General features: G+C 51.1%; 2 protein-coding genes across 4 annotated transcripts in view; one reads left to right on the forward strand and one right to left on the reverse strand.

Annotated features, from left to right (window-relative positions):
* Positions 1 to 1,381: 1,381 nt before the first annotated feature.
* On the reverse strand, positions 1,382 to 15,852 carry Crat (carnitine O-acetyltransferase). Of its 3 annotated transcripts, XM_041675024.1 has the most exons (15): positions 15,292 to 15,851; positions 13,757 to 13,894; positions 12,703 to 12,966; positions 9,633 to 9,751; positions 8,433 to 8,486; positions 7,781 to 7,946; positions 7,461 to 7,635; positions 6,775 to 6,953; positions 6,297 to 6,397; positions 4,927 to 5,046; positions 4,711 to 4,833; positions 4,480 to 4,615; positions 4,049 to 4,111; positions 2,863 to 3,000; positions 1,382 to 2,146 (listed from the first exon to the last, which is right to left on the reverse strand). In XM_041675024.1, exons 2-15 carry the CDS (start codon positions 13,781 to 13,783, stop codon positions 1,931 to 1,933), a joined length of 1,881 nt encoding a protein of 626 aa, XP_041530958.1. In that variant the 5' UTR covers positions 13,784 to 13,894; positions 15,292 to 15,851; the 3' UTR covers positions 1,382 to 1,930. The 3 variants fall into 3 exon arrangements, with proteins under 3 accessions (XP_041530958.1, XP_041530959.1, XP_041530957.1); XM_041675025.1 differs by lacking the exon at positions 13,757 to 13,894 and having other exon boundaries at positions 12,703 to 12,906; positions 15,292 to 15,852; XM_041675023.1 differs by lacking the exon at positions 13,757 to 13,894.
* A 130-nt stretch (positions 15,853 to 15,982) lies between these two features.
* Ptpa (protein phosphatase 2 phosphatase activator) overlaps positions 15,983 to 27,596 on the forward strand; it is a 30,710-nt gene continuing 19,096 nt past the window's right edge. Inside the window, exons 1-3 of the mRNA XM_041674861.1 lie at positions 15,983 to 16,271; positions 22,782 to 22,879; positions 25,022 to 25,108. Of these exons, the coding sequence (XP_041530795.1) occupies positions 16,241 to 16,271; positions 22,782 to 22,879; positions 25,022 to 25,108 (216 nt within the window). The 5' untranslated portion in view covers positions 15,983 to 16,240. The remainder of the gene's footprint in view (positions 16,272 to 22,781; positions 22,880 to 25,021; positions 25,109 to 27,596) is intronic.

Raw genomic sequence — 27,596 nt, forward strand, 5'->3', positions numbered from 1 at the left:
GATACTCAGTCCCTTCTAGCCCTGAAAGTGAGGGTTTGAATGACCTCAATATCTGCCACAGGGGCTTGCCAGCCTCTGGTGCCTATGTCACCACAGTCTGTCACCCAGAATAATCATGTCTGTGCTCCCGTCAGACGCCCTCCCTGCCTGGTAGAGGCTAGCCCTGGCCAAGGGTTCCTCTACAGAATAGTCTTTTTTTTTTTTTTTTTTTTTTTTTTTGGTTTTTCGAGACAGGGTTTCTCTGTGTCTTTGGAGCCTGTCCTGGAACTAGCTCTTGTAGACCAGGCTGGTCTCGAACTCACAGAGATCCGCCTGCCTCTGCCTCCCGAGTGCTGGGATTAAAGGCATGCGCCACCACCGCCCGGCTCAGAATAGTCTTGAGGACTGGGGAGTATCTGCCCTTCACAGTGGTTCCACGGTCAGCATCGCTTGTGCTGTCTGCTTCAGTGTGTACAGGTGGCCAGACGCCTTGCAGGACCGAGTGAGCACAGGCTGTCCTGAAGCAGGTGGTTTCCTTTCCTGGCAGGTTATGCCAAGGTGCACAGCCGCACCCTCTGGGTGAGGGGGTATGGGAGGTTACCATGGTCCTCACATGGTGGAGGAGGGTAGAATCTTAACAGTTAGTACTTCTGACTAGTAGTGACCCCAGGAGAAAGGATGTATCTTGGACTTGAAATTGTTGTCACAGTCTTTTAAGTTACAGTGAGCCCTGCCTGGGCTTCAGCTCTTCTCTGGGGCCACACCCTGAGAGCTCCTTTCTGTACACCTGCTGCCCTGGAACAGCTCGTGGGTGTGGTGTGAGACTGCGCTGAGACCTTTAGTTGTGCCATTTAGTGGCACAGTGACATTAGCTCTTCTGAACAGGTTTCATGGGAAAACTGGTCCATGCCACAGGGCAGGTGACACACAGGTCAGTCAGGCCATGAAGCACTTTCTTCACAGATGTGACAGCCTCTCAGGCCTGCATTCCAAGCACATGTGTACCCAGGGTCGTGGGCAGGATATGTACCCTCTAGCAGGTATCAGGGCTGGGGACAATCCATGGCTCTGAGCTGGTGGCTGACTCCCTAGGCTTTTGCCTCCAATGATGGGGGCCCTGCTTCACTACCCATCCTGATGAGTTCAGAGCAGGAGCTGCACCGGCTTTCAGGTCTGTAGCACCCCACTAGCTATGGACTTGGGAAGCCAGGAGGAGGGTGCTGTAGAAATAGACCCACTAGAGACCCACTAGGGTCTGGCACCACCCCTGGTGAGGACTCTTGGTTTCCCTGGGAGTGTGCTGGCCCACTGGCCATTTGGACAGCCGCCCTCAGAACCAGAGACACCTAGGGTGGCAAGGCCAGGTCTTTGGCCTCTACTCCCCCCCCAGCTGAAGCTCGTCTTCACCAGCACTTCTCTTTATTGATCACCTGGAATATTCACATATGAACCATGAACGTAGTTTTGGACAAGCTGAATGGAAGCAAGAAGGCTGGGGCAGGAGTCACCAGAAAGAGCGTAGCAACTGGGAGATGGCACCTCGAGGTGGGTGATGGAGGCGAGGCCTCAGGGGGCCGAGAGCCTCAGCGTGAGATAGTTCTCTGAGTCCTGGTCCTTGGGCGTTCATAGGTGACACATTTCAGCTTGGCCGTGGAGACGGTAGTGGCTGGCCAGGGCTGAGGAAAGGGGCTCTTCACAGCCCCAGCTCTAAGAGATGGGCTAGCCTGGTTCCCTGGGGCTCATGGTGGTGAGCTGAACTCAACCCTGGCACTTGGACTATGGCAGATGCTGAGGACAGGACCTGGAAGGCACTTGGCTTGGACCTTGGGGCCCTGCTAGAGGTTTTCCCTGGCTCAGTCAAATTGGAGGGCACAGGAACCAAGGAACAGCCATGGCAGGTGTCCATCCCAAAGAAGGCGTGGTTGTAGTACTGGCAGGCCTTGGCCTGGGCTCAGAGCTTGGCCCTGGGGTGGTTCTGTAGTAGGCTACGCATGTCCAGCAGAGCTTTCTCCAAGTAGTGAGCCATGCGGGCAGCGTTAGTCTCAGCACAGCTGTTGTAGGCTGACACAGAAAAGTTTATATGGGCTTCCATGGGGTTATAGCAGATGCCATATCCATCTGGGACCACGGGGCCGAAGAACATGACGCAGTCTGTCTTGGCAGGCACCTGGGGACAGCAGGTTCAAGGTTCTCATGGCCAGGCCTACGGTGGCCCTCCTGCCCCTTGGTGTACCAGTCTGCCTCTGTATCCACTCCCCCCAGCTCTTTCCTTTTCTCCATGGGGTGAGCTTTCCTTCACATTCCTAGAGAGAGCAGTGGTGCCCCTCTGTGCTCCTCTGGCCCCCAGCACTGCCTCCCAGCTTGTGCTCCACAGATCTGGGGAGTTTCCTGGGACTGTGGCTCGTCCCCAGCTGTGTCCCAGCACTCAGCACGTGTTAGTTGGTATTGATCAGGGAGTCAATTACAAATGGAACCAATTCTCTGAGAGGCCTAAGCCTTCCCATCCTTGTCATAGCAGCGTTCCCACCCTGAGCTCCTGCTTGGGAACTCAGTTGCTTTGGCAATGAGTCTATGGTGACCTGTGTGGGCCACATTACCCCTAAGGTCCAGCTGCCAGTGGGTTCTAAAGGTTATTCGTATTTTATATATGTGTATGCCTGAGCGTGGGTATGTGTGCCACATGTATGTGTGTGCCCACAGAGGCCAGAAGACATCAGCTAACCCGGAACTGAAGTTATAGGTGGTTGTAAATAACCTGATGAGGGTGCTGGGAACTGAACCTGGGTCATCTGGAAGAAGAGCAAGTGCTCTTAGCCATCACTCCAGCCCCTGCCAGTGGGTTCTACTAACCCTACCCTGGGGGCACCTAAGGCGGTGGCCTACCTGGCTGGTAGAAAGATTGAAGTGCATAGCAATGGCATAGGAGGTATCCATGAAGATGTCAGGCATGCTCACAAGGTCCTCAATGGCTTGCAGCTTAAGACCCAGGAGGTGCCGGTCAAAGGCTTCCCCTCGGATTGCCTGTGGGAGGGGGAACTGTAAGAGGCGGGTGCTGCAGGGTCACATCCCTGCTCTCCTCAGGAGTCTGTGACACTGGTCTCTCGGAAACATGAGGTCAAGGTGTCCAGGTAGAAGAGCCCTCACCTCCCAGATGGGGAAACTAGGACCATAGAGGAATAGACAACTGGCCGGGGAAGCAGAACAGTGCAGGACTTAAAACAAGCTTTTACCAAGTGGTGGTGGATCACACCTTTAATCCCAGCACTTGGGAGACAGAGGCAGGAGGATCTTCTCAGTTTGAGGCCAGCCTGGTCTCCAGAGCAAGTTCCAGGTCAGCCAGGGCTACACAGAGAAACCCTGTCTTGAAAACAACAAACCAAACCAAACATGAGCTCTGGTAATGAGCGGTTGGTTCAGTGTCCGCGTGTAAGATGAGCAGTGTCCATGTATGCCATGGAACAAGGTCAGGTGGGGTCTGCACTGTGTTTAACAGGGCAGCGTCTGTGCATGTGGAGTAAGACGGGACAGTGTGCCCTTCGTATGACAGGCAGTGTCTATGTGTGCCTTGCTTGTAGCATGGACACACTGTACCTACTAATGCTCAGACCACCACCTGTCGAGCTGCAGCCTCAGCTGCTGGAGAGCAGGAGAGATGCCATCTGCTGGGCCATCAGGGAGCGTGCACAACACGAGACAGGAGGGGAGGGCATGTGCTCAATGCCATCATGGAACTGGGACAGGGCAGTGGCTAGGTTGACCCTGGTTTCACCAACTTTCAAATTGTAATATTAATTACTTTTTAAATTTATTTTGCATGCATTGGTATTTTATCTGCATGTATGTCTGTGTGATGGGTGTTGGATCCCGATTACTGACAGTTGTGAGCTGCCATGTGCTGGGAATTGAACACAGGTCCTCTGGAAGAGCAGTCAGTGCTCTTAACCACCAAGACATCTCTCCAGCCCAGCGATATTAATTTAAAATAGTGAGATTCCCAGGGGCTCTAGAGAACAGACAGACAAGCAGGGGTGGTAATGAATAGTAAGGAAGGAGACCAGGGCTCACTTACTCGGTCAGTGTAGGCTCGGTGGGCCTGCACGGCCTTCCGAAGCAGCTCCACTTTCTGCTGCTCCTGGGGGTGGGGTGGAAAACAGGAAGTTGAAGTGCTGTCCCTCCTCTCCCTTGTTAGCAGCTCACTCTGCACCCAACACCACAGCAAGTACTGAACCACCATGGCCTCCTTCTCCAGAGCCCAGCACTCGCTGCTGATGTGAGTGGACAGAGGGCTGGCCGGCTTCTCTTATGAACAGATGGAGAGATGGTTTCGCCTTGGGTGCCAGGAAGCTCAGAACTAACTAAATTCATGGCTCCATCTTCTGTTAAGTTCCCTTTGCCCACCTTGGGGCTGGAATACCATCGGGGCGCAATCCATTTGCACAGAAAGGGTGAAGAGAAAAGGATGACCAGCACGGCCTACCCACCCTGCCCCAGACCGCTCACCGGCACATTGCTGTCATCCATGCTTTTGACAAAGGCCAGTGAGTCTGTGGAGGCTGAGCGGATGGTGTCAGTGCGGCCCAGGTGGAACATACGCAGAGAGGCACTTTCATATGTGGCACATGCCTGTCCATAGATCCTGGATGGGAGGTGGATCTCAGTATGGCCCCTCTCTACATGGCTGCCTGAAACTCCCCTCCCCTCCTCCTCCGTGGGGCAGGTGATCAGGTGCACCTGTAGTATGCCAGCTGCAGGGCTATCTGGATGAAGGCGTCAGGGCTTAGCTTCTCTGACTTGGGGAAGTCCTTTCCAAAGTGATGGAATACCAGTATGGTGATGTCCAGGTCCTGGATCATGCTGGGGTGGGAGGTGCAGGAGGCATGGGTGAGAAGCAGGCACCTGGAAGCCTTGTGGCTGGCCCTCCCCGACAGGACACAGCCATGCACTCACATGCTGATGTTCTGTTTGGCTTTCTCGATGTCGTTCTTGATCTCAGGGGTTATGTTGAACCGCAGCTTTTTGGGCATGGGCAAGGGCACCATAGGAGACCGCACAAGCTCAGGCTTTTTTCTGCGTGGGACAGGGGGGCTTTAGGCTCATGCCAGTGTCACTGAAGCCCCAGTGCCCCTAGGACTGAGGAGGGGAAGATGAGTTCCTGAAGCTAGGGGTAGGAGGTTCAGAAATCCTGGGTTAGCTCTTGTGAAGACTGACTTCACCCCAGCTTTCAAGATGCCTGGTGGAAGCCAGGTGTGGTAGCATATGTAGTGTCCTGGCTTCAGGGGCAGAAGTGTGTGGATCTCTGTAAGTTTGAGGTTAGCCTGGATCACTTAACGAGTTCAAGGACAACCAGGCTATAGTGAGACCCCGTTTCTTTCTTCTTCTGTTTTTTTTTTTTTTTTTTTTTTTTTTTTTGGTTTGTTTTCTCTGTGTAAAGCTCTGGCTGTCCTGGAATTCACTCTGTATACCAGGCTGCCTTAAACTCACAGAGATCCACCTGCCTCTGCCTCCTGAGTGCTGGAATTAAAGGCGTGCATCACCATTGCCTGGCTGAGACTCTGTTTCAAAACAAAATAGAGACTATGGGTCTGGGGAAAACAAGAACCCTGTCTAAAGCTATAACGCTGGGATATACAGAGCCAGAAGTAAACTCAAAGCCAGGTGTGACTAGAAACTACAGCCTCTGCAGCAGCGATTAAGGCTACTGGCTGCTCTCCTCTTTACTCTTTTTGTTTGTTTGTTTTTTGAGACAAGGTTTCTCTGTGTAGCCCTGACTGTCCTGTCCTGGAACTCACTCTGTAGACCAGGATGGCCCAGAACTCAGAGATCCACCTGCAGTTAAGGGCACGTGCCACCATGTCCTGGCTTGCTCTGCTCTTCCAGAGGTCCTGAGTTAAATTCACAGCAGTTACCTGGTGGCTCACAGCCATCTATAGTAGGACCCAATGCCCTTTTCTGGTGTGCAGGCACACATGCAGACAAAGCACCCATCCACATGGAATACATAAACAAAATTTTTTAAAAAATCATCTAAACTAGGTGGTGGTGGTACACACCTTTAATCCCAGCACTCCAGAGGCAGGCAAATCTCTGTGAGTTCGAGGCTAGCCCGGCCTACAGAGCAAGTTCTAGGACAGGCCCCAAAGCTACAGAGAAACCCTGTCTTGAAAAACAAACAAAACAAAATCTTCTAAAAGAAAGAGAGAGAGAGAGAGCGACTGACTTCGGTGAAAATGAGAGTGAAGTATCTCCACAGGCTAGGTCTGTCACCTGCACACCGCCTGCCATCGGGAACTGGGGAGTGACGCTGTAAGCAGACTCACGTGTACTCAATGACATGGTCCACAAGAGCGACAATGGGGGGCCCTTCTGCAGCTGCATGCTCATAAACCATCCCACAGGATCCATCTTCTGCCACAATGAACTGTGGAGAGAAAGGGCCCATCCTATCAGCCCTATCAGATCCTTTGGAGAGTGGCTCTCTGGGTGGGTCTCACAGGAAGGGTCCCCGAAGCCATCTCCCGTCCTGCGCTGACAGCAGGTCCTCAGAAGCACACCACCGCAGCAGCGCTGCTGCACCTGCGCTATGAGGAAGGCACCCCCAGAGTGCACCACTCTGTCTCTGACATGCTGAAGGGTTACGCTGGGGGTGTCGGTGGCATGCAGGCCAGGTAATAACAGGCTGGTTGCCGGTAATTACAGCAGCGTCCCCAGCCTCCTTTACAAGCAGGAGGCTGGGGACGCTGGGCCTAAGGAGGGGACCAAGCTTTGGGGTTGTGGCCCCGCCAGGTCCTCACTTGCCTGCAGTGTCTTGTCGAACCAGCGGTTGCCACTGTTGAGCTTGCTGCCACCACCATGCAGCATCTGGCCTGCTACATGGTTGCGGTAGACATCGTCTGAGACTCTGGGCACTGGCTTGTCCAGGCACACAGTGAAGATGCTCTTCTGAATGGAGTTTACCGACTCCCGGTTTACTTTGTCTGTAGTTGGGGTAAGCATAGAGAGCCTCAGAGCCTGCTGTCTCCTGCCCTGAGCAGGATGGGGAGTTCCCCACCTTTGGGGCCACTAGGGCATGCTTGGAGTTTGGGATGTATGGTCAGAGCTTTGCCCTCAACAAAGTCCTACCAGTATCCCTACATACCCCAAAGGGCAGGGCCCAGCTCCTGGCATACTAAAGACACAGAAGCCAGGGTCACATGGAGAGCTGGTATGGAAGCCTATGCCCATGACCAGTATGGGATTTGATGAGGGTGGTTCTGGGAGTAGAGGGAGTATGGAGAAGGGCACCTCAGCCACAACACTTGTCTAAATCCAACTTGCTACTTCATGGGAAGAAACTGGCCTCACCAACCTGAGCCTTGGTTTTCTCATCTATAAAATGGGCCAGTAACATCAGCTCCAAATTGAGAGGGTCAATGAAACAGTGGCTGCCCCAGCCTCATGTTGGATCTATTTGGCATGTAAGGAAGCCCCTGCCCTGGAGGCACCTTTGATGAGGGTATTGTAGGCCTTGGCCCAGGTGTTGCGGTGGTTAGAGGTGAGAATGCCAACAGGCTCTTTGTTGGTTTGCAGTGATGAGTTCCAAATTTTCTCCAGCTGCACAAAGATCTGATCCGAGGTGAGGGGCGTCCCGTCACTGTGGTACACATCCAGCTCGAAGAACTGTGAAGCCAGACGTGGAGGAGAAGGGGCCTGGGTAATCTCAGGCTGAGAATGCCCACCAACCTCTCCTGGCCTTGGCTGCAGCGGAGGAGCTGGAGTTGGGCTGGGAGGAGCTGTGGCCCCTCAGAAGGGCAGTGGTGCCCACCTGGTAGTTGTGCACCACGGTTATGTGCATGGGGGGCTTCTTTGTCTTTAAGAAATTCACCACGGAGTCCTGCTTGGGGCCCGGCACACGGCAGGAGGACAGGATCTGATAGTACTGGTTCATGCACAGCGGCTTTCCCCCCAGGAACTCAGCTGGCAGGGTCTCGCTGTGGGAGGACACAGGGAGGGGCCGCTGGGCAAGGGGATGGGGAAGAGGCTGGGACAGACAGACACCTGCTAGTACTACTTGGAACTGGGTGAGGGGCCTTCTCTTTAGCATGAGCAGGAGCCAGTAGGGTATAAGGGTGTTTTGAAGCCTAAACTTTCTAAGGACTAGGGCCCTGTTTATGAGTCACTCACAAACTCCCCGCACCCCCCGTTCTGAGCTTCAGATCACAGGCATCTGTGATCAGTTTGGCTGGGATGACAAGGTCACCAGAAGTCCTAGGAGCGAGAGCAGAAGACTTAAATGTCCTCACACTGACCACTGTCTTCAAACCTCTCCAAGGCTGGGCAATAGGAAATGAAAATGACATGTGCCAGCTCAGTGCCCGGACTGACACACTGAAGTCCAGAGCCAGAGCTAGTCAGGGGCGGCTATGGTATTAGTCAGGTGTGGGCAAGGTAGTCAGGGTGGGGGCGGGACCGCTCACTTGTCAATCATGGACTTGAAATCCAGCACACCCTCGATGAGTTTGGCAGCGAACCTAGGGGATGAAGTGGAGATGTGAAACTGTGTGGCCATCCAGTGGAGAACCTGAGTAGGAGGAGGATAAGCCAAGGGCAGGACCTACGGAGTCACTCCTCCACCCCCTCAGTGGACTGAGGCCTGCCGAGTTCAAGGTGCCCACAGCAGTGGGAGGCCCTTCTGAGCTTCTTTTCATCATCTCAGGCGGCAGCGCTGTATCTGCCTGGGAGAGGACCTGGAGGGACCTGGGTGCTCCTCAACAGTGGCACACACTATGGCTAGATAAGGGGCCAGTGATGACATCCACCAAGGACCTGAACCACGGTCTCAAGTAGTCATTATGTGGATTTGCTACCTTAGTGAGATAGAGAAGGGCCCCCTCCAGGGTCCACGTATCCTGCTGCTAAGCTCTTTTCTCTTTCTGAGTCTATATTCCCAGGTCACTGCTGTCAACCTCTTCCTCCTTGGATTATCTGGGTTTAGGAAGAGGACTCTTCGAGCTGATACCAACTATTCCCCAATGCCTGAGGTCATCTCTGGTTCCACGATGAGCTGGCTGGAGTTCCCGGGCTGAATCCCATCCATAACCAGTAGGCACTGGTCCCTTTGTCATTTGTGTGTGTGCACTGCTAGGGATGGGACCTAAGCCCTGACGCATGCTAGGCCATCATGCAGTCACCCAACCACTGAGCCACACTTCTTTCTTCCTCTCCCTCCTGGCTTCTCTCTATTCTTGCCCCAGTCTCTTTAAGAGAAGCTGGTGGCAGTAATGAGTGGCAGGCTCCTGGAGATCCCTGCTGCTAATATTTTTATCTCGGGTAGAACTGGAACAAGGGCCAGGGCAGGTGACATGGCTGAATGTGGAAAAGGGGACTGTGTATAAAGGTCACAGTGTGGTCAGCTGAGCAGAGTGGGAGGGACTCAGGGCAAGGTTGGAGGGTGAATGGCTCTAAAGCCTTTAACTCTTAACTGAGTTGTGCCCATGGGAGAGGGTCCCCTCATTGTTCTGAGCTTCAGTTCCCATCTGTAAGAGGGGACTGTGGGCAGGGTAAAAGCACTGGGCCAAGGCCTTTCCAGTTTCCTACGGAGAGGACTTGAGGGTTCTAGAAACCCACAGGGCCCTGACCATTGGCACTGACCAGCCTTGTGCCAGTCTGACACTCACCGGAGCTGCCCCTGCAGATCCACGAAGTCCTGCTTGGGCAGCATCACTCCTGGGCTGGAGCAGATGACCACGGGCTGGCGGTACTGGAGATAGGCTGTCTTGAGCCACCACTCAGACAGCTGGAAAAGGACCAGGGCTGATCAGTAGAGCACAGGTACCTGGTTCCTCTTCTTCCCCAGGTCTAGGGACCTAGCTGGCCCTACTGTCCTTTGGCCTCTCTGCAGGAAGTCTCCTAGCAAATGCTCAAGTTCACAGTACCCTTCCCTGCCTCCTACCCATCATCTTCCCCTGAGCCTGAGCAAACAGCACTGGCAAACAGAATGACCTGGGAGAAAAGACTAGAAGCAAACCTGGCAAGGGAATAAATGAGTGAGAAGTTTTTCTCTTGTTTCTTTCTGTGTGTATGTGTGCTGGTGAGTGTTGAATCCAGGACCTCACGTACATGCTAGCAATCACGTTTGGTCACTGAACTATATAACCTTCCTTTATCTTACAAATTTCCGCGCTGATACAACTTACAGTAGGTGTTTGTCCTTTGTCCCCAGCAACTTCCACCTACCCTCCCTTCATTTTTTAATTTTTTTTAATATTTATTTATTTATTTTTTATTATGTATACAATATTCTGTCTGTGTGCATGTCTACAGACCAGAAGAGGGCACCAGACCTCTTTACAGATGGTTGTGAGCCACCATGTGGTTGCCAGGAATTGAACTCAGGACCTTTGGAAGAGCAGGCAATGCTCTTAACCACTGAGCCATCTCTCCAGCCCCATTTTTTAATTTTTTTGAGACAGGGATCTAACCATGTACCCTGGCTGGCCTAGGGTTGTGCAGATTAGGCTGATCTGGGCCTGTCTCCCAGTGCTAGGCGTGTGCCACCATACTACACCTCTCTCTTGCAGGTTCCTAAACCTCCTGAGTGTTCTCGGTGTGCTCCCTGTCATCCTAAACAGCAGCAGGATCTGTCTACACAGTACACAGCCCATTTTTATGGAGTGGCCAGCCTATGGCATCAGGCCACTCGCCCTGGGCCCTTGGCAAGAGGGAAGGGAAGGTGACTTGCCACAGGCTGGGTAACGTGACTGTGCATCTCAGAGTCTTCCTGGGAGCGGCTATGAGGACCTGCCTCTTGTCTACTCTCTAGGTCACAGTTTCTTCATCTGTAGGAAGGAGGTAGACAAGGGCTACCTCTTGGCCAGGGGCCTTCACACCACAGGGATTGCAAGGCCCTGGCTACAGTTTAGAACTTGGGAAGAAGGTGCCCTTTGGTAGTAGCAGCAATCTTCAAGGGTGCTGTGAGTGGAGAGTGGGAAGCCTAGCTCTAGTCAGAGTCTTTGGTTGCAAAGATTCTGTGGCTCAACAAACTCAGAAAGCCACTAGACCCCAAATCTCTAAGGTCCTTTTGGGGCCAGCATCCTGACTTCAACAGTCCAAGACTCTGGCCTGTTAAGGTTCAGCAAGTGCTTGCTCCTGCCAACTTTCACCTACTTCCTAATTTCTACCCGGGGCTCCAGACTCCGTTGAGGCCCACCCATTCAAGGTACTTCCCAATTCCTACCCCAGTCAGCCCAGATCTGGGGTTCTCCCTCCATATATTCTGTATCTACAGATCCATCCAGCCTAGGTGGAGAGTTTGAAAAACAAAAAAATGCATTTTTACTGAACACATAGGCCTTTATTTTTTGACAATTATCCTTTAACTATGCATACTTATTTAGCAGCGTTTGTGGCGTGTTAGATATACACCGGATGACTCAGGGTCCACGGGGGCAGTTATTTAGTGACACAGAAACAGTGAACGACCTAAGGGACTTGAACATCTGTAGATCTTGGTATCTGCAGAGCCATGGAACCAATGCCCCAGGGATACTGAGGGTGACTTCCACCCAGCTCAGGCTGTCCTTCCCCTATAGCCAGCTTCTTCTTTGGGCTTCATATTGGGACCTTCTTCTCCCAGTTGCTTTGAAAGGGAACTTCCCATCCACCAGTCCCACTGCATCAGCAAATGCTGTTGAGTCCTGGGCCTCATGACTCCCTACCTCCGTGTGCCAGGCCATCAACATCTTCCTCTAGGGGAAGACGTTGGCCTCTTCATTGCCTCTGGCTCCTGCTCTTGCTTTCTTCCTGGCAGCTGGAGCTACCTTTTTTTTTTTTAACTTTTGTGTACAATGTGATTATAAAAATATATACCATATACCAGTGTAGCTGTGTTTTGGAAATTGAACTAATCTGACTGACTAGACACAGAACCAGGAGCTTGTACATCAACCTCAGGGTGACACAAATCCCTTGCTCAGGCTGTGCCACCAAGCTCAAGTCTACATTCCTTCACCCTTTCTGTCCATCCTGCTCTGAACACTCTGGCCCAGGCTCTGACCCCAAAGCAGGCCATACTGTTGCTACCTATGCCCTCAAATCCAACACCCTCGCCCCTTGTCCTCCCTTGACAGACAGTGCTCTCCGTATCTCTAGCTCATCTCTCTTCAGCCCTGGGACAGAAACCCAGGCTCTCATACATGCTAGGCAAGTGCTATACCACAGAGCTGCAACCCCAGCCAGCATGACCTTTAAACTCCATGTACCGGGCAGTGGTGGTGGTGGTGATGCAGGCCTTTAATCCCAGTACTTGGGAGGCAAAGGCAGGCAGATTTCTTTGAGTTTTAGGCCAGCCTGGTCTACACAGCAAGTTCTAGGACAGGTTCCAAAGCTACACAGAGAAACCTCGTCTTGAAAACCACAAACAAACAAACAAACAAACAAAACAAACAAAAACCAAAAAAAAAAAAAAAACCAAACCAACCCATGACGTCACCTACTGATTTACAATCCTGTTTCTACCCTTCTCCCCCTCCCCAATGACTGAACATCAGCTCTGAGGCTGCAGCCTGGTCCTTCTTGCCCACCCTGCACTTGCTGATGGTAATTACTCTGCCAAACAAACAAATAAAAATGCCAGAACAACTGGTATGGGGAGACTGTGGGCATGCAGCCAGCAACAAACAAGCTGAGGGGTGCTCTGGAGGACCCAGGGCCCCTGGGAGACTATGAAGATACTGCCATTTCACTTACCCAGTTCTCCATTTTCTTGGCCCTGCGCTCCAGTCCCTTCTGCAGGCGTTCCCCTACACCCCCTGAGGTCTGAAATTCGTCCACCAGTTGCTTGGTGTGGGCCCACTCTTCCTCACTCACGATAGGCTGCAGTGCCTTGAGGTAATGGTCCAAAGACTGCTGCAGTGGGGGCACGGGCAGTCTCGGCAGTGCATCCTGGTGGGCCTTGAAGCGACCAGAAACCTTCATCAGGGAGAAGGGCTTGAGGAGGCCCAGGGGCTTCACCTGAGGGAACCAGAACAGCTTATTCATTCTCTCAGAGTGAAGCTCAGCTCTCCCGAAACTACAGTCCTAGGTGCTTATATGCCATCCCTGGGGCAAAGACAGCTAAATGGGTGGTGTCTTCCCTGGATGCCCATCCCTCCAGGTAGAGGAGTCCCACCTCTCAGGAGCCTAGGGGTACAGGGATCCCGAAACTACAGTCCTAGGTGCTTATATGCCATCCCTGGGGCAAAGACAGCTAAATGGGTGGTGTCTTCCCTGGATGCCCATCCCTCCAGGTAGAGGAGTCCCACCTCTCAGGAGCCTAGGGGTACAGGGAGGCTAGGAAAGGGCGGGGGCGGGGGCAGGGATGAATGACATTGTTGGGGTGGCAGAGGTAAGGGGGCCTCACACCTATCAGGATGCACAAGACCCATTATCCTTCCTACCCTGGGCAGATAAGTTAGTCAGCTGAGAGGTGGCTGCTGGCTCTCTAAGCAGAGGTCCCCAACTTTCCCCCCTCCCCACCCTTTCCAGTTTGAGAAACAGGAAGGAATCGGAAACAGGAGACTCAAACAGTGACAGCACTTCTGGGTGAAGCTTTAGGCTCTGGGCTTTCTCTTCACTGTGGGGTGATGATAAGGGGCATGGGGTGGTGAGGCAGCAAGAGAGCGGAGTAGCCTGGCATGGAGGGTGAGAGGTAGCAGAGAGAGAAGGGGGAGTCCAGGAGCCTCCGGAGGTGGCAGGAAGCGAGGCAGAAGGTCCCAGGCTGCTGGCACAGTGGCAGGCAAGCGGCAGAAGCTCCATTCCATACCTTCTCTCTCTGCTGCTCGTCCTCCATGGCAGGACTGAGGATGTGAGCCCTGACTGTCTGCCTTGGCTGGATCTCTAAGCCTAACTGCACTACCAACTGGATGAGCAGAAATTAGCAAGAGGTAGCCACCTGCCCGGGCTGGAAAGAGAAGACAAGATCCATACTTTAGGGCTGAGGAGCAGCGAGGCAGCAGCCAGGGATGTGGTGGCATCTAAGGCTGCAGCCGTGGTGGCTACAGGGTCGCAGCAGCTACTCCTTCACTTCTCCGTAGCTGGTGAGTGGGCTGGAAGTAGGCACTGGAGTAGGAGGAAACCTGGGACTTTCTCCTTTCTTCTTTGGATGGGCCCAGTGCCAGGGAGGCAAGCCAAAAGGTATTAAAAATCCACCTGTCAAAATCTCCGTAGATCTTTTTGATGTGGGAAAACTTGGCTGGAGGGTGGAAACAGCCTGGCTGCTAACCCGTGGCCCTGAAATCAGTCCTATTTGGGACTATGCAAGGCAGAAGACGACAGGAAAGGGTGACTAGTGGACAATGATTGCTACAAACCTGTTTCCCTTCTAGTCCCAGGGGCTTTTGGTGGCTACCCTCTACCAAAATCTGTTTTTTATTTGTTTATTTTTTTCTGAGCTCTAGATCATTCAGGTTGCGATCACAAGTGTGGGTGTGGGTGTGTTGGGGGCTGGAGTACTTTTGGTATGAATAATAAACCAAAGGACCCTCGTCTGGATATTGGGCTAAATTGTTTAGCAGAGCCGTGGGATGTGATTGTCATCTTCTTGCTACAGTTTCGCTAGCATTAAAGTGATTGTTCCAGTACGGTGGTCCCAGAGGATGATGTAAAAGCAGTCTGTTGGGATGGTGTACAGCTTTGGAAAAGGGCGAGGCAGTTCTCAGGTGCTACTAGGACTCCTAGAAGAGCCTTGGTCTGAACTGTTATGGGTACCTTTAGTTGCCAATCCAGTATCTGAGATGGAGACACAGATTGCAGCCATACAGTTAGTTTGAATCGGAGAGAAAAGGAGCTCACACCAGGACAGGAGCATTGGGGAAGGAAGGCGAAGGGCTGCCTGCCAGCTCCTTGCCGTTCTGTTCCGGGGACTTTCAGTACAAGTCTCCACCTTAGTTCTCTTAGTCACATACAGTGGGGGAGGGTGAGCACCTGATGAACTCAAGGAGAATGACCAACTGGGTAGGCTTTGAAAAGTGGCTCTGGTGGGGGCAAGGGCAACCGGGCCTGAGGCTGAGTCCTAGCCAGGAGCTCCCGACGGATGTCTGAATCAGAATACCCAAAAGCATGAAGGAGGAGCGGGATGGGGTGTAAAGATGCAAAAGATTTGAACCTAGGCTTTTCTTGGGTCGTTGACAATGAGCACCAGAGGTCTCGGGTTCGATCCCGCCCCTCACCTGGTAGCTCTACTCTGCCCACCTTGCAGATGTCACCCTATCAGCCGGTGTGGGGATTCTGGACTGTCATCTCCCTACAGCCCGCGGCCGCCCGCCTTCCCCTGTCCCGAACCTTCCCGGGCATACTCACCACGGTCCTGGCAGCAAAGGCCAACATCGTCCCAGGCTGTGTGCGGACACGAGGTCCGCTCCGCCCCTCGCGCTGGGCAAAGTCTGTGCCTCTATGGGGTCAGTGGGTTCCCCTCTCGGGCTCTAGGTTCAAGGTCACCGAGTCACCGCTGCCAGCCAGGAGAGGCGGCCCCGCGCCCACCGGGCCGGGCGGGCGGCCGGTGGAGCAGGACTCACGGGGCGGAGCCTCAGCGGGTCGCGGTCCCGGGCCGCTATCCGCGAGCCGGGGGCAGGGCCAAGCCTGGACGTGGTCGCGGGAGGCGGGGCCTGCGGCGCCGGGGTCTCCGGGTCAGCCGTTAGCAGCCAGCCCCCGGGCCGCCGTCTCGGGTCCCAACGGTGGCCAGAGACCAGCTCGCGCTCTCCGCCTCCGAACGCCACCTAGGCTGTCGAGGCGGTTGCGGACGTCCAGCAAGTCCGACTGGTGTCCTTGAACGTCACTCCTCGAGTTGCAGGAGAACATAACTGTGTTGGCAGGGGACGGTCTCAGGTTCTTTGGGCTAGGCTCAGTGCCATTCACAAAGATGACAGGTGGCCTTGCCCCGCAAAAACATGGCTGCCACATCCACCCACCCTACCCTGAAGCCGTGCGCCCCGCACAAATATGGCGGCAGCACCTGCAGTTGGCCTGCGGGCGGCAGCCGTTAGTGCGCATGCTCCCGGCGCCCCGCACTAAAATGGCCGCTGCCGCCTGTCGGCGGGGCGGCCGCGAGACGGCAGTTGCTGAGCATGCTCCCTGAGTGCCCCGCACTGGCATGGCTGCCGCCTTCACGAGAGTGACTCTAATTCTTGGCTTCCGGTCGTAGCCGGCCGGCGCTCATTTCCCTTCTGGAAGCTTAGTGGAGCCGGGGAAAGGTGCGGGGTGGACGCTGAGCGGGAACTGCGAGCATCCGCGCCGGCTCCTAACGGAGAAGATGGCTGAGGGCGAGCGGCAGCCGCCGCCAGGTAGGGCGGTTGGAGGGCCCCGGCCTGCGGGTAGGAGAGGGGTGTGGCTGGGGGGTGTTCTCAGGAGCGTGAGGAGATGCAGAGGCGTTAGAGGCGAAGCTGCCGGCCTCCGGGGCCGAGGCGGGTGGCGGGGAGGGCGACCGGACTTGGAGAGCCCGGGGCTGTCCGAGGGCCGGGCAGGGCAGAGCGTGCTGGGGTGAAAGATGCCTGGGGCCGGGGTGAGGCGGGGTCTAGGAGGCTGCCCTCTTTATGAGACTTTGCTCGAGTGTGCCTGGGCCTCTGTCGGACCACAGCTTCGTCCATGCCCTGCCCACCCTGCATCACCGTCCGTCCCTCCCTCCCCGGGGTTTCAGTATCTGCGGAGTCGAGAGAAACTACCCTTGGTGTCTAAACCACTAATTTAAAAAGGCTGCTTGTGCAAGATGAGCTGGTGGGTGTCATCACTGTCTGTGACTTTTATTTACGCGGTGCCTCATTGTAGTTTATCGCAAGGAGAAGAAAGCTGTTTGCAGACCCTGTGCAGTTAAGAAGGCCCGGAAAATTCTTAGAGAATGAATAGTTTGGCTAAACACAACTCATGTTTTGAAAGCGTTTCATGACCCTTAGGCCACGCTTCATATTTTGTGGTCCCAAAGAAAGTCTCAGTCGAGAGAAAGCGATGAGCATAGTGGACCTCAAAAGCAGACGTTTATGCCCAAACCTCAGTGGATGTGCCCTAATGAGTTGGGGGGGGGGGGGGGATGACGGCAGGAGCTGGGAGCTACAAGCTGGCGGACTCATGATGGAATGAGGGTCCCCGAAGACAGGGAAGCGCTGGAACGTGTGCACTGAAACAAAACGAAAGCCTTAGAGGGGAGATCTGTGACTTCTGGAAAGACACAGTCTCTGGGAGCAGCCCCTTTTGAAGTCTGAAATAGTATTTATGTATTTGAAGGCAGGGTCTCACTCTATATGTGTAGCCTTGGCTGTAGACCAGATTGGCATCACTTTTACAGGGATCTGCTACTTCTGCCTCTGAGTGCTGGGATTAAAGGTGTATGCCCAGAGGAGTTATTTAATTTCTAAAATCAATTTTATCAGTTTTAACTTATGTTTTAGAAATGAACTAGAGCCGGGCGGTGGTGGCGCACGCCTTTAATCCCAGCACTCGGGAGGCAGAGGCAGGACAGGAGCCAAAAGCTATGGAGAAACCCTGTCTCGAAAAATCCAAAAAAAAAAAAAAAAAAAAAGAAAAGAAAAGAAATAGATTTGAGTACCTATGAAGGGCAGTCATAAAGCTACGAGAGTAGCACCTGCAGCCCAAACAGGAGTTTTTACATTATTAACCGGTGAGAAATTCTGGAAAGTTGTGGAAAGTTTGAAGTTACACAGACTAAAATGGCAAGTCACAACCTCTGTGTCCTTTAGTAGACTGAGAATAAGGATACTTGGCCCAGCAAGTAAAGGTGTTTGCTGCCAAGCCTGGCGACCTGAATTTGATCCCTGGAACCCACAAGGTAGAAGGATAGAACTAACTCTTGCTTGTTCGCCTCTGACATCCACACACGTGCATGCACACACACACACACGCTCACACTCTAGAAATGTAATTTTAAAGGAGGTAATCCAACTTTCCTCATGGAATATGTGGGCAATTAGATGTGAGCAGCATGGGGTGTGGCGGGTACATAGTGGAGGTAAACATGTGACATCCAAATGGGAGGTGATAGTCCAGGCACACTCTTGGGGGCATTGCGGGTATTTTTGTTTGTTTTGATACAGGTATCACTGTGTATCTCCAAATTTCTTCAGGAAGATTGTGTTCTCTGCACATGCCACACACATAGAACTTTTCCAGGACTAGAACTCACAGTGTAGACCAGACTGGAACAGAACTCACCCAGCACGCACTTTTGATACAAGGCCACTGGCCCTGGCTGCCCTGGAAATCATCCTACAGCCAAGAATGACTTTGAGTACCTGATCCTCTTTTCTTCCCCTCCGAGAGTTGGGGTTAGAGGTGTGGGCCACAGTGCTCAGCTCTTAGGCTTTTGAGGCAGGGTTTTACTATGTGGCCAAGGCTGGCTAGAATTGGGGGTTCTCCTGCCTCCATCCACTGAATGTTGGAACTTCAGTGATGTATTACTGCACTTGGGCTACTTTTGGGGTTTTTCAAGGAACATCTGTAAAACTCTTTATGTTTTGATCTTAAACTGTCCATTGTCTCTGAATCCTTTGTCAGAGACAACCTGCGGCCGGAGAAGCTGTGGGTGTGCTCTCTCTTGTACTCTTGTTTCCACAGCCTTATTAATTTTTCTTTGCTTTTGCTTGATTTGGAAATGTGTATTCTGTCGTCTGTGTTTCTTCAGGGACTTATTGTTCTGCTTCATATAACATGGCCTCTGCTCTTGGGGTTGTAGCCAGGCCTGGAGGTCTTCTCCTCTGTGAAATAGTGTCTGGAGGGCAGTTTTTTGCAGGGAATAGATAGGTCTCTTTCAGGAGGCCTGGGTCCCAAAGATGATATGTGCAGGCTGTTTATTTGCAATGGGAAGACATTCCTCTTAAAATGTGCTCCATAAACTGTGGTTGGCTCCTCACCAGATTGCCTTCAAAGCTTTTTATTTAGCATCTGACTTGGAGTAGCAATTTACTATTAGGAAGGGCTGGGGTGGGGCTCTGGGAACAGTATATGTGTGGGGTGGGAGGAGTAGGGGGCAGAGGGGAGCTTGTGGACTTCCTGCGTGACCTTTTCCCTTCCTTCACCTTCTACAGTCTGGGAAGTTTATCATGCTCTGATCTCACTTTCTAACTTTCCCCTTAGGCCTCCAAGTCCTCTGGTACTTTTAGTTCCCTCACAGCATCTCCTGGAAGGCTCTGTCCTTGCCGCAGCTACTTTTACTGCCTGCAGGTTTTAGAGGAAGGCAGCAGGGCAGGTGTCTGTATGTGGAGCCTTGTTCACCTTCCTGAGAGCTGCACTATTAATTGCGGCTTACTGACCCACCATGTCTCCAATTGCAGACTCGGGCTTGAGCTCACACTCTGAAACCCACCTGCGGCAGGTGTGTTTACAGAGGTACAGTCCTAACCAAGCAAAAATATTTCAGCAGTATATAAATGCCTTCACTAAGCAGGAGACACAAAGCCTATGGCTGTCTACATATTAGTCTATGGACTTATTTTGGGACCAAACAATGATGGCACATGCCATTAATTCCAGCACTGGGAGGCAGAGGCAGGTGGATCTCTGAGTTTGAAACCAACAGAGCGAGTTCCAAGACAGCCAGGGCTACACAGAGAAAGTCTATCTCAAAAAAACAAACATTTTGCAAAAAAAGAAAAAAACAAAAATTTAGGATTTTTTTTTGACTTTTGGGGATTTTGGGAAGCATTTATGACCATCAGGAACTTTGCTGTTTAACCCAGCAAAGTGTGAGCTGTTTGTACAAGAATGAGATTATACTACAAACTGTGACTGTTCTTCACTTGTTCCTATGCCTGTGATACAGGTATCTATTCCTTTTAAAAGCTATGAAGAAGACAGGCCGTGGGTGGTGGTGGCGTACTTGGGAGACAGAGGCAGGCGGATCGCTGTGAGTTGAGGCTAGTTGTAGTTGGACTACAGAGAAAGTTCCAGGACAGCCATGACTGTTATACAAAGAAACCATGTCTCCAAAAACAAAAACAAAAGCTGGGCGGTGGTGGTGCATGCTTTTAATCCTAGCACTTGGGAGGCAGAGGCAGGCGGATCTCTGAGTTCGAGGCCAGCCTGGTCTACAAAAGCTAGTTCCAGGACAGGCTCCAAAACTACAGAGAAACCCTGTCTCAAAAAGCCAAAAAAAAAGCCGGGCGGTGGTGGCGCACGTCTTTAATCCCAGCACTAGGGAGGCAGAGGCAGGCGGATCTCTGGGAGTTCGAGGCCAGCCTGGACTATAAGAGCTAGTTCCAGGACAGGAACCAAAAGCTATGGAGAAACCCTGTCTCGAAAAACCAAAAAAAAAAAAAAAAAAAAAAAAAAAAGCCAAAAAAAACCCCGAAAAAAACAAAAACCAAAAAAAAAAAAAACAGAAAACCAGGGGGCCAGAAAGATGACTCAGAGGTTAAGAGCACTGGCTGCTCTTCCAAAGGTCCTGAGTTCAATTCCCAGCAACCATTGTGGTTCACAACCATCTATAATGAGGTCTGGTGCCCTCTTCTGGCCTGCAGGAGTACATGCAGGCAGAACACTGGATACATAATAAATAAATAAATCTTAAAAAAAAAAAAAAGCTGGGATGGAGAGATGGCTCAGTGGTTAAGAGCATTGCCTGCTCTTCCAAAGGTCCTGAGTTCAATTCCCGGCAACCACATGGTGGCTCACAACCATCTGTAATGATGTCTGGTGCCCTCTTCTGGCCTGCAGACATACACACAGACAGAATATTGTATACATAATAAATAAATAAATAAATGAATAAATATTTAAAAAAAAAAGCCAAAACCAAAACATCCAAACAAAATTCTATCAAGTATAAAGGTCAAGGTCAACTTGATTTCCTTTTCTTTTTTTTTTCTGACAGACCCAGGCTGCCCGAGAATTTACTGTATATGATTATCCTCCTGCTTCAGCCTCCCATATCTTGAGACTATAGACAAGTGCAGTGATTACAGGTGCATACACCACCACCTGGCTTGCTTTTATTGTTTTAAGTGTCTTGTCCAGTTAGAGGTTGTTTTTGGGTTGTTGTCTGTTGAAATATGAGCGGAGCGGCGGGCTATGTTCCTGGCACCTGGCTGCCCACATGGCTAGCTTATGCCCCGAAATAGTTACATGGGAACTGTATTCATTTAAACACTGCCTGGCCCATTAGTTCCAGCCTCTTATTGGCTAGCTCTTACATATTGATCTAACTCATTTCTAATAATCTGTGTAGCCCACGAGGTGGCTTACCAGGGCAGATCTTAACCTGCATCTGTCTGGAGTAGGAGAATCATGGCGACTCCCTGACTCAGCTTCTTTCTCCCAGCATTCTGTTCTGTTTACTCCACCCACCTAAGGGTTGGCCTATCAAATGGGCCTAGGCAGTTTCTGTATTAATTAACCAATAAAAGCAATAGATCAGAAAGAATTCACTCCCACATAATTTCCCCTTTTTATGTTTAAACAAAAAAGAAGTCTTTCATTTTAACATAGTAAAATTACATATAGTAAAACAGTTATCAAGCAAGAATTACAGTTACAATATTTATATCTATTTTATCTTTTGTCATAACTAAGGAAAACTATAACTGTCCATTCTTCAACTCCATCAAAGACTCCAGAAGGATATAATATTACCTAAGCAAATAAGAAATAAACGACAGAGACATCTCGCTGCCTGGACAGTCACCCAAAGTTCCTCTGTACCGTTGGGGCATTCATCTTCGGCCTACAGGCCCATAGTATCCAGCAGACACCTCCGGTAGAGCATGAGACTCTTAATCTCAGGGTCATGGGTTCGTGCCCCACGTTGGGCGCCAAGATGTAACGGCGTAAATGAATGCAGACAGATTGTAAAAATATATACAGCTTTAATGGGGAAATAGACTTACAGAACCACTGTTCCTGCGAAGACCAGGAAAGCAGAAGGGGCGGCTGGGCGCATGCCCGGCAGATTTATAGGTAAACATTAGCCCGAGGCAAACACACCCCCTAAGGCTGGGCTTAACCCTACAGTTGTCCTCATGTTTTTTTGAGACAGGGTATCTCACTGAACCAGGAACTATGGATTAAGCTAGGCTCTGGCCAGTGGGTTCCATGGATCCCCCTGAATGCCTCCCCAGCATTGGCCTGCTCTGTTTTCACTCCTTATAAAACGAAAGGCTGGAAGCTGGTGGGTTTGACTTGGCCTCAAAGGCTGGAGTCTTGTTTTAAAAATGAGAGAAGTGCGCAGTGGTGGCACACGCCTTTATCACAGCAGTCAGGAGGCAGAGACAGGCAGATCTCTTGAGTTTGAGACCAGCCTGGTCTACAGAGTGAGTTCCAGGACAGACAGGTCTACACAGAGAAACCCTGTCTTGAAAACATTAAAAACAAAACAAAAAAACAACAACTTGGCATTAGTTAGTTTGGAAGAATGGTTTGGGGGAAGAAGGAAAAACAAAATAGTAAAAGGAGAAGCCATCGATGGTGGTGGCACATGTCTTTACTCTTGGAAAGCAGAGGCTGGCAGATCCCTGTGAGCTTAAGGCTAACCTGGTCTACAAGTCGAGTTCCAGGACAGCCAGGGCTACACAGAGAAACCCTCTATCTAAACAAAAAAACAAAGCAAAGCCCAATAAAACAAAAAAGAAAGAAAAAAGGGAGGGAGTGGTCCAGGTGTGGTGTCCTACTCCTTGATCCATGCCCTGAAAGACAGGACAGGTAGAGCTCTGAGTTTGTGATCAGGCTGATCTACAAAGTGAGGTCTAGGCTAGCCTGGGCTATACAGAGAGACCTTGCCTCCAAAAAGAAAGAAGGGATTGGAGGGAGGAGGAACTATTGATCATTTTGCCCCTTCTATTTTCTTTGTCCAGATTCTTCAGAGGAGACCCCTCCAGCTACTCAGAACTTTATCATTCCAAAAAAGGAGATCCACACCGTTCCAGATATGGGCAAATGGAAGCGGTCTCAGGTACGATCGACGCCCACACTTGAGGGTTGGAGCTGGGGGAGAATCTAAGGCTCTTTAATTGGTAGCTTTTCAGACAGCCCAGGATTATATGCCCCTTGACACTCCTGCTCTTGGCACCCAAGCTGTCAGTTCTAAGGAGGGAAATGAGAAGGTAGCTGTCTCCCTCCCTCCCACTCAGTGCACAGAGTTGCTTTATCAGGAAGGCCTGGCTGAGGCCCTGGTAAGTCTGGAGCATCCCACTCTGGTTAAATCACATTCATCGCTCCTTTAATGTTATACTGAAGGAACACGAATCTCCGAATTCTTGTTTGCAAGAACCTACACACATAGGAGCCAGTGCAAAGGAGGAGAAGAGACTATACCTCGGCTAGGAACATGACTGCCCTAAAAATAGCTGGGAATTGAGATCCAGTTCCCTGGCAGTAGGCTGGCTTTCTTTGCTGCATAGCCCAGGAGGTGGGCAGAAGAAAGCTAATTGTGCCTCTTAGTCTTCCAGTCCAGAGCTGAGGAAAAGAAAGACCACTTGGAATTCTTAGAGAGGGCCTTGGGCCCAGCTCCAGTCAGCACTAATGCCAGGTCTGTAGCAGCCCTGGAGTGTCATTTACATAGACGGCAGGTGCAAGGGCCCTTGCTTGTGGGACAGATTGTCCATGCCAAGTCTGCCAGACTTACAATGAGCAGCCGTATGCCTTGCTCCATTGGGTAGGAAAGGTCACAGGAACCTGTCCTTCCCTTCTTTCACAAGCCTGTCCTCTGACAGTTGCAGATGGATATCATGTTCTTTTCTGAGTTTTCACCAGGATAAGCACCGTAGACCCTTCAGCTGCTCAGAGGCCACGAATGGATCCCATTCATCATCCTAGTTGCTCTGTGGCTGAGTTTCTCAGCTCAGCACTGTTGAATCTTATAAGGGCAGTCCTTGAATGGCAGGCTCTAACACTGACTCTACCTGCTAAATGTCACCAGATGCTGTCCATACCCTCCCAGTTGAGAGACTGTTCTTATCTGGAACTAGCTATTTGTCTGAACGTCTGTGACACCACCTTTTGCAGTCCATGGCAAACACCAGCTCTGGTTAGAACAAGGGATTGGTCTTGTCCTGTGTGGGGAAAGTTTCTGTGTGTGATCCCCCTGGTCTGCTGGAAGCCATCTTGCAGGCTTATGGGGGGCCTCTAGTATAGACTCACCCAATCTAAATGCCAAATGTTTGTTCTAATGTCTTATCATGGATGTCCCAGAGGAAGAAAGTAAGATAAAGAAGAAACAAGATGGAATGGAGACACTTGCTCTCAGAAGCTGCTTCCCCAGGGGCCCGCATCTCAGTATTTTCTCTCCCTGTGCTAGCCTAACCTGCAACAAAGTAGGAAGAAAGTCCAGCTGATGGTGGGGCTAGTATGCCAGCCGGCAGACTATGGGCAGGAAACGGCTGGCGGCAGAGATTCTGCATTGTAGCTGCCACCCTGACCTGGGGAGATAGTTGAAAGATGACCTGGGGAAGGGAGTGTTGGGGCGTTGTTTGAATGTCTGCTGGTACAGGGTAGTGTCAGACATTTAGTGGTCACTCAGCTGTAGAGTTAGGCTGGCATACTAGCTCTGTATCTAATGAAATCTTGGTCCTGGAGAACCATGGGCTAATTACTTCTTTTTTTTTTTCTTTTTCTTTTTTTTTTTTTTTTTTTTTTGGTTTTTCGAGACAGGGTTTCTCTGTGGTTTTGGAGCCTGTCCTGGAACTAGCTCTTGTAGACTGGCTGTAGACCAGGCTGGTCTCGAACTCACAGAGATCCGCCTGCCTCTGCCTCCCAAGTGCTGGGATTAAAGGCATGCGCCACCACCGCCCGGCGGGCTAATTACTTCTTAAAGTAACTTGTTTCTTTGTTAGTAAGGTGGTGACAACAGTGTCTTCCTGTGGGACTGTCTAAAGAAACTCCCTACAGCAATTGTGAGCACTCGGTAGACCTTGGCTAGGAATTAGCTGTGGTTGTGATCACTGAATGGCTGACTTTATTGATGGAGCAGCCTGTGTATTTGGTGCTGTCTACTTTTGGTACTGAGTTGGGAGTGGGAGCTGGGGCAGCTGGGGTAGCTGGGTGGAGCTACCATCTTTTGACACCATCTTCCTTCCCTCCTCTTCCCATTTGGCAGGCTTATGCTGACTACATCGGCTTTATCCTCACCCTCAATGAAGGTGTGAAAGGGAAGAAGCTGACCTTTGACTACAAAGTCTCTGAGGTAGGCACAGGCAAGGAGTCCCGCTACAGCCCACACAGGGTGATATCCATGGCAGGCTGATGCAGACGATGATTTGCCCAGCACAGTGCCGGAAGATTTGTGGCCCATATTCCTAATGTTTTAAATCTATGAATAAAATCACATTATAACTAAAAGCAAGGTAAATATGCAATTTTATAGTCTGTATTTTTTCTAATAGGTATTTTTTATTAAGCTTGAAATTAAAGATGACAGAAGGGGCTGGAGATGTGGCCAAGTGCTTGCCTAGCATACGCACAGCTCTGGGTTCCACGCCTAGAGCCGGAAAACAAAATTAAGGTAGTAGATGAGTTCTCTGCAGAGATCTCTAGCGGAAGCATGCATGGCATCAATCTCTAGCGGAAGCACGCATGGCATCAATGGAGACCAAAATAGGGTTAGTTCTAGTTCTATAGTAGATCCAACACATACTTGACATGCATTAGGCCCTGAGTTCAAACCCCAGCACCACACCTTCCCATGACAACCCTGGTGATAGTGCACAGGCACACTTCCTGTCTGTTGGTACAACTGGTCACCCTGCTGAGATGTTCCCTCATTTGTTTTAACAGTCCTGACTGCAGCTGTGTCACTGGGCACTGTTGCTCTGAGCATTTGACAAGGAGATCTGTGGGCCATTTCCTCACCTTCATTCCTAGCCGAAATTCTAGCTGAGCAGAGAGCACGGGCAGGCTTTGGGGATCCCCCTGTCTAATAGTTACTCTGGTTCTTTTAGAGACAGACTTGATTCCAGGAAAGGCATGGACTGGGAACAGATGGCCAGCCACCTCTACCACTGGAGGGTGTAGTCTTCCTTGTACATGCTGTTGCAACGCCATCTCCCAGAACTAGGTCCCAGGTTTCCAGTGGCCTCTTAGGTTCATGTCCCAGTTGGCCCAGGGCCACCCTGAGCCTCTTATCTCAGACAACCAGTGGCTGAGTAGCCTCTTAGCACTTTGGCTCTCTGCCCTCTAGTTACAGCTGGGGCCTATTGAGTAAGGTCTGGCCTTGTCCTGGCCTAGTTTCTTCATATGTTCTAGGCTAACATTGCCCTCTTTTAGCCCTCGTACCAGGTCAACTGCTGGGTGCTATAGTCTTGCTCTTTCTACTAGATAGGAGCTAGGACTGCACTGAGGAGAGACAGCTGGCCCTTGAGAGCTAACCCATAAGTGACTCCCTGGATTGGCTCTTTTTGGGCTGTGACTTTGGGTATAGACTGACAGGGAGGATGAGCTCAGCAGTGCCCAGTATGCTGGAAACATCAAGGGGAGCTAATTAAAGGAGAATTCATAATTACCCCAGCCAGGACTGAGCTGCCAATCCCCTTGGGTCCTCAGTTGCTCCAGAGTTTCTATGGGAGCAGTCCTCACTGGTCAGGTATTGCCTTGACTGAAGGGCTGCTCTTTTGTCAGTATCATACTGTGTTTCAGGGTTTGCCAGCACACCGCCTCCCAGCTGAGTGGCTTTGCTCCCCCCACCCCAGCTTTTGTTAGTGCTGGGGACAGAACCTAACACTCTGCACACACTAGGCAAGAGCGCTACACTAAATCGTATCTCTTATCTCCAGTTCACTGGGTAACCTAGGCTGCCTTCAAACTTGTGTTCTTCCTGCCTCTGCCTTCCAAGTACCAGGATTATAGGTTTTCATCACCTATAATCCTTCCTTCTTGTCCTTTCTTTTTTTTTTAAATATTTATTTATTATGTATACAATATTCTGTTTGTGTGTCTGCCTGCCAGCCAGAAGGGAACACCAGACCCCATTACAGATGGTTGTGAGCCACCATGTGGTTACTGGGAATTGAACTCAGGACCTTTGGAAGAGCAAGCAATGCTCTTAACCTCTGAGCCATCTCTCCAGCCCCTTCTTGTCCTTTCTTGCCCTCTGTAGAGTGTCTGGGCCCTCAGGGTGTAGAACATGAGGTGGGGAGCCACTAGGATCCCATGTGCAGAGGTTATCGTGTGCTGAAAGCCTCTGCTGTTTTTAGCTCCATGTCAGCAGGTTCACTCAGGCTCACTCAGCTCTAACTTTCTTTTCTTTTTTTTGTTTTAAAGATTTATTTATTCACTATGTATACAGTATTCTGTCTGCATGTACACCTGCAGGCCAGATCTCATTACAGATGGTTGTGAGCCACCATGCGGTTGCTGGGAATTGAACTTAGGACCTCTGGAATAGCAGGCAGTGCTCTTAACCTCTGTCTGAGCCGTCTGTCTCTCCAGTTCCCTCAGCTCTAACTTTCCACCAGATGTTCTTGCTTTAGCTGGGGCACTGCCCAAGCTGGATCCATCCCTGTGCTTACCTCAGTGGGTGTACAGACATAGCCAATTTGGTCCCTAGAAGTCTCCTGTGTTGTCAGGCAGCAGAAGGTACCAATCATAACATGTAGCAATGGCTGTGTATAAGGCTTTTCTTGTCGCACTCAGCACAGCACCCAGAGCTCCTATGTCCTCTTAAGTACAGCACAGAT

This window comes from Microtus oregoni, unplaced genomic scaffold (genome assembly GCF_018167655.1).
Source record: "Microtus oregoni isolate MIOR12 unplaced genomic scaffold, Mior012 000025F_ref0000491, whole genome shotgun sequence".
Taxonomy (NCBI): Eukaryota; Metazoa; Chordata; class Mammalia; order Rodentia; family Cricetidae; genus Microtus; species Microtus oregoni.

Coding starts and splice junctions, on each gene's coding strand:
- Crat (XM_041675023.1), bottom strand. CDS start 15,318: ATGTTGGCCTTTGCTGCCAGGACCGTG. Junction 4,834..4,926: donor GCCAAACAGAACATCAGCAT/GTGAGTGCATGG, acceptor CTCCCACCCCAG/CATGATCCAGGACCTGGACA. Junction 3,001..4,048: donor ACCGAGCCTACACTGACCGA/GTAAGTGAGCCC, acceptor CCCCTCCCACAG/GCAATCCGAGGGGAAGCCTT.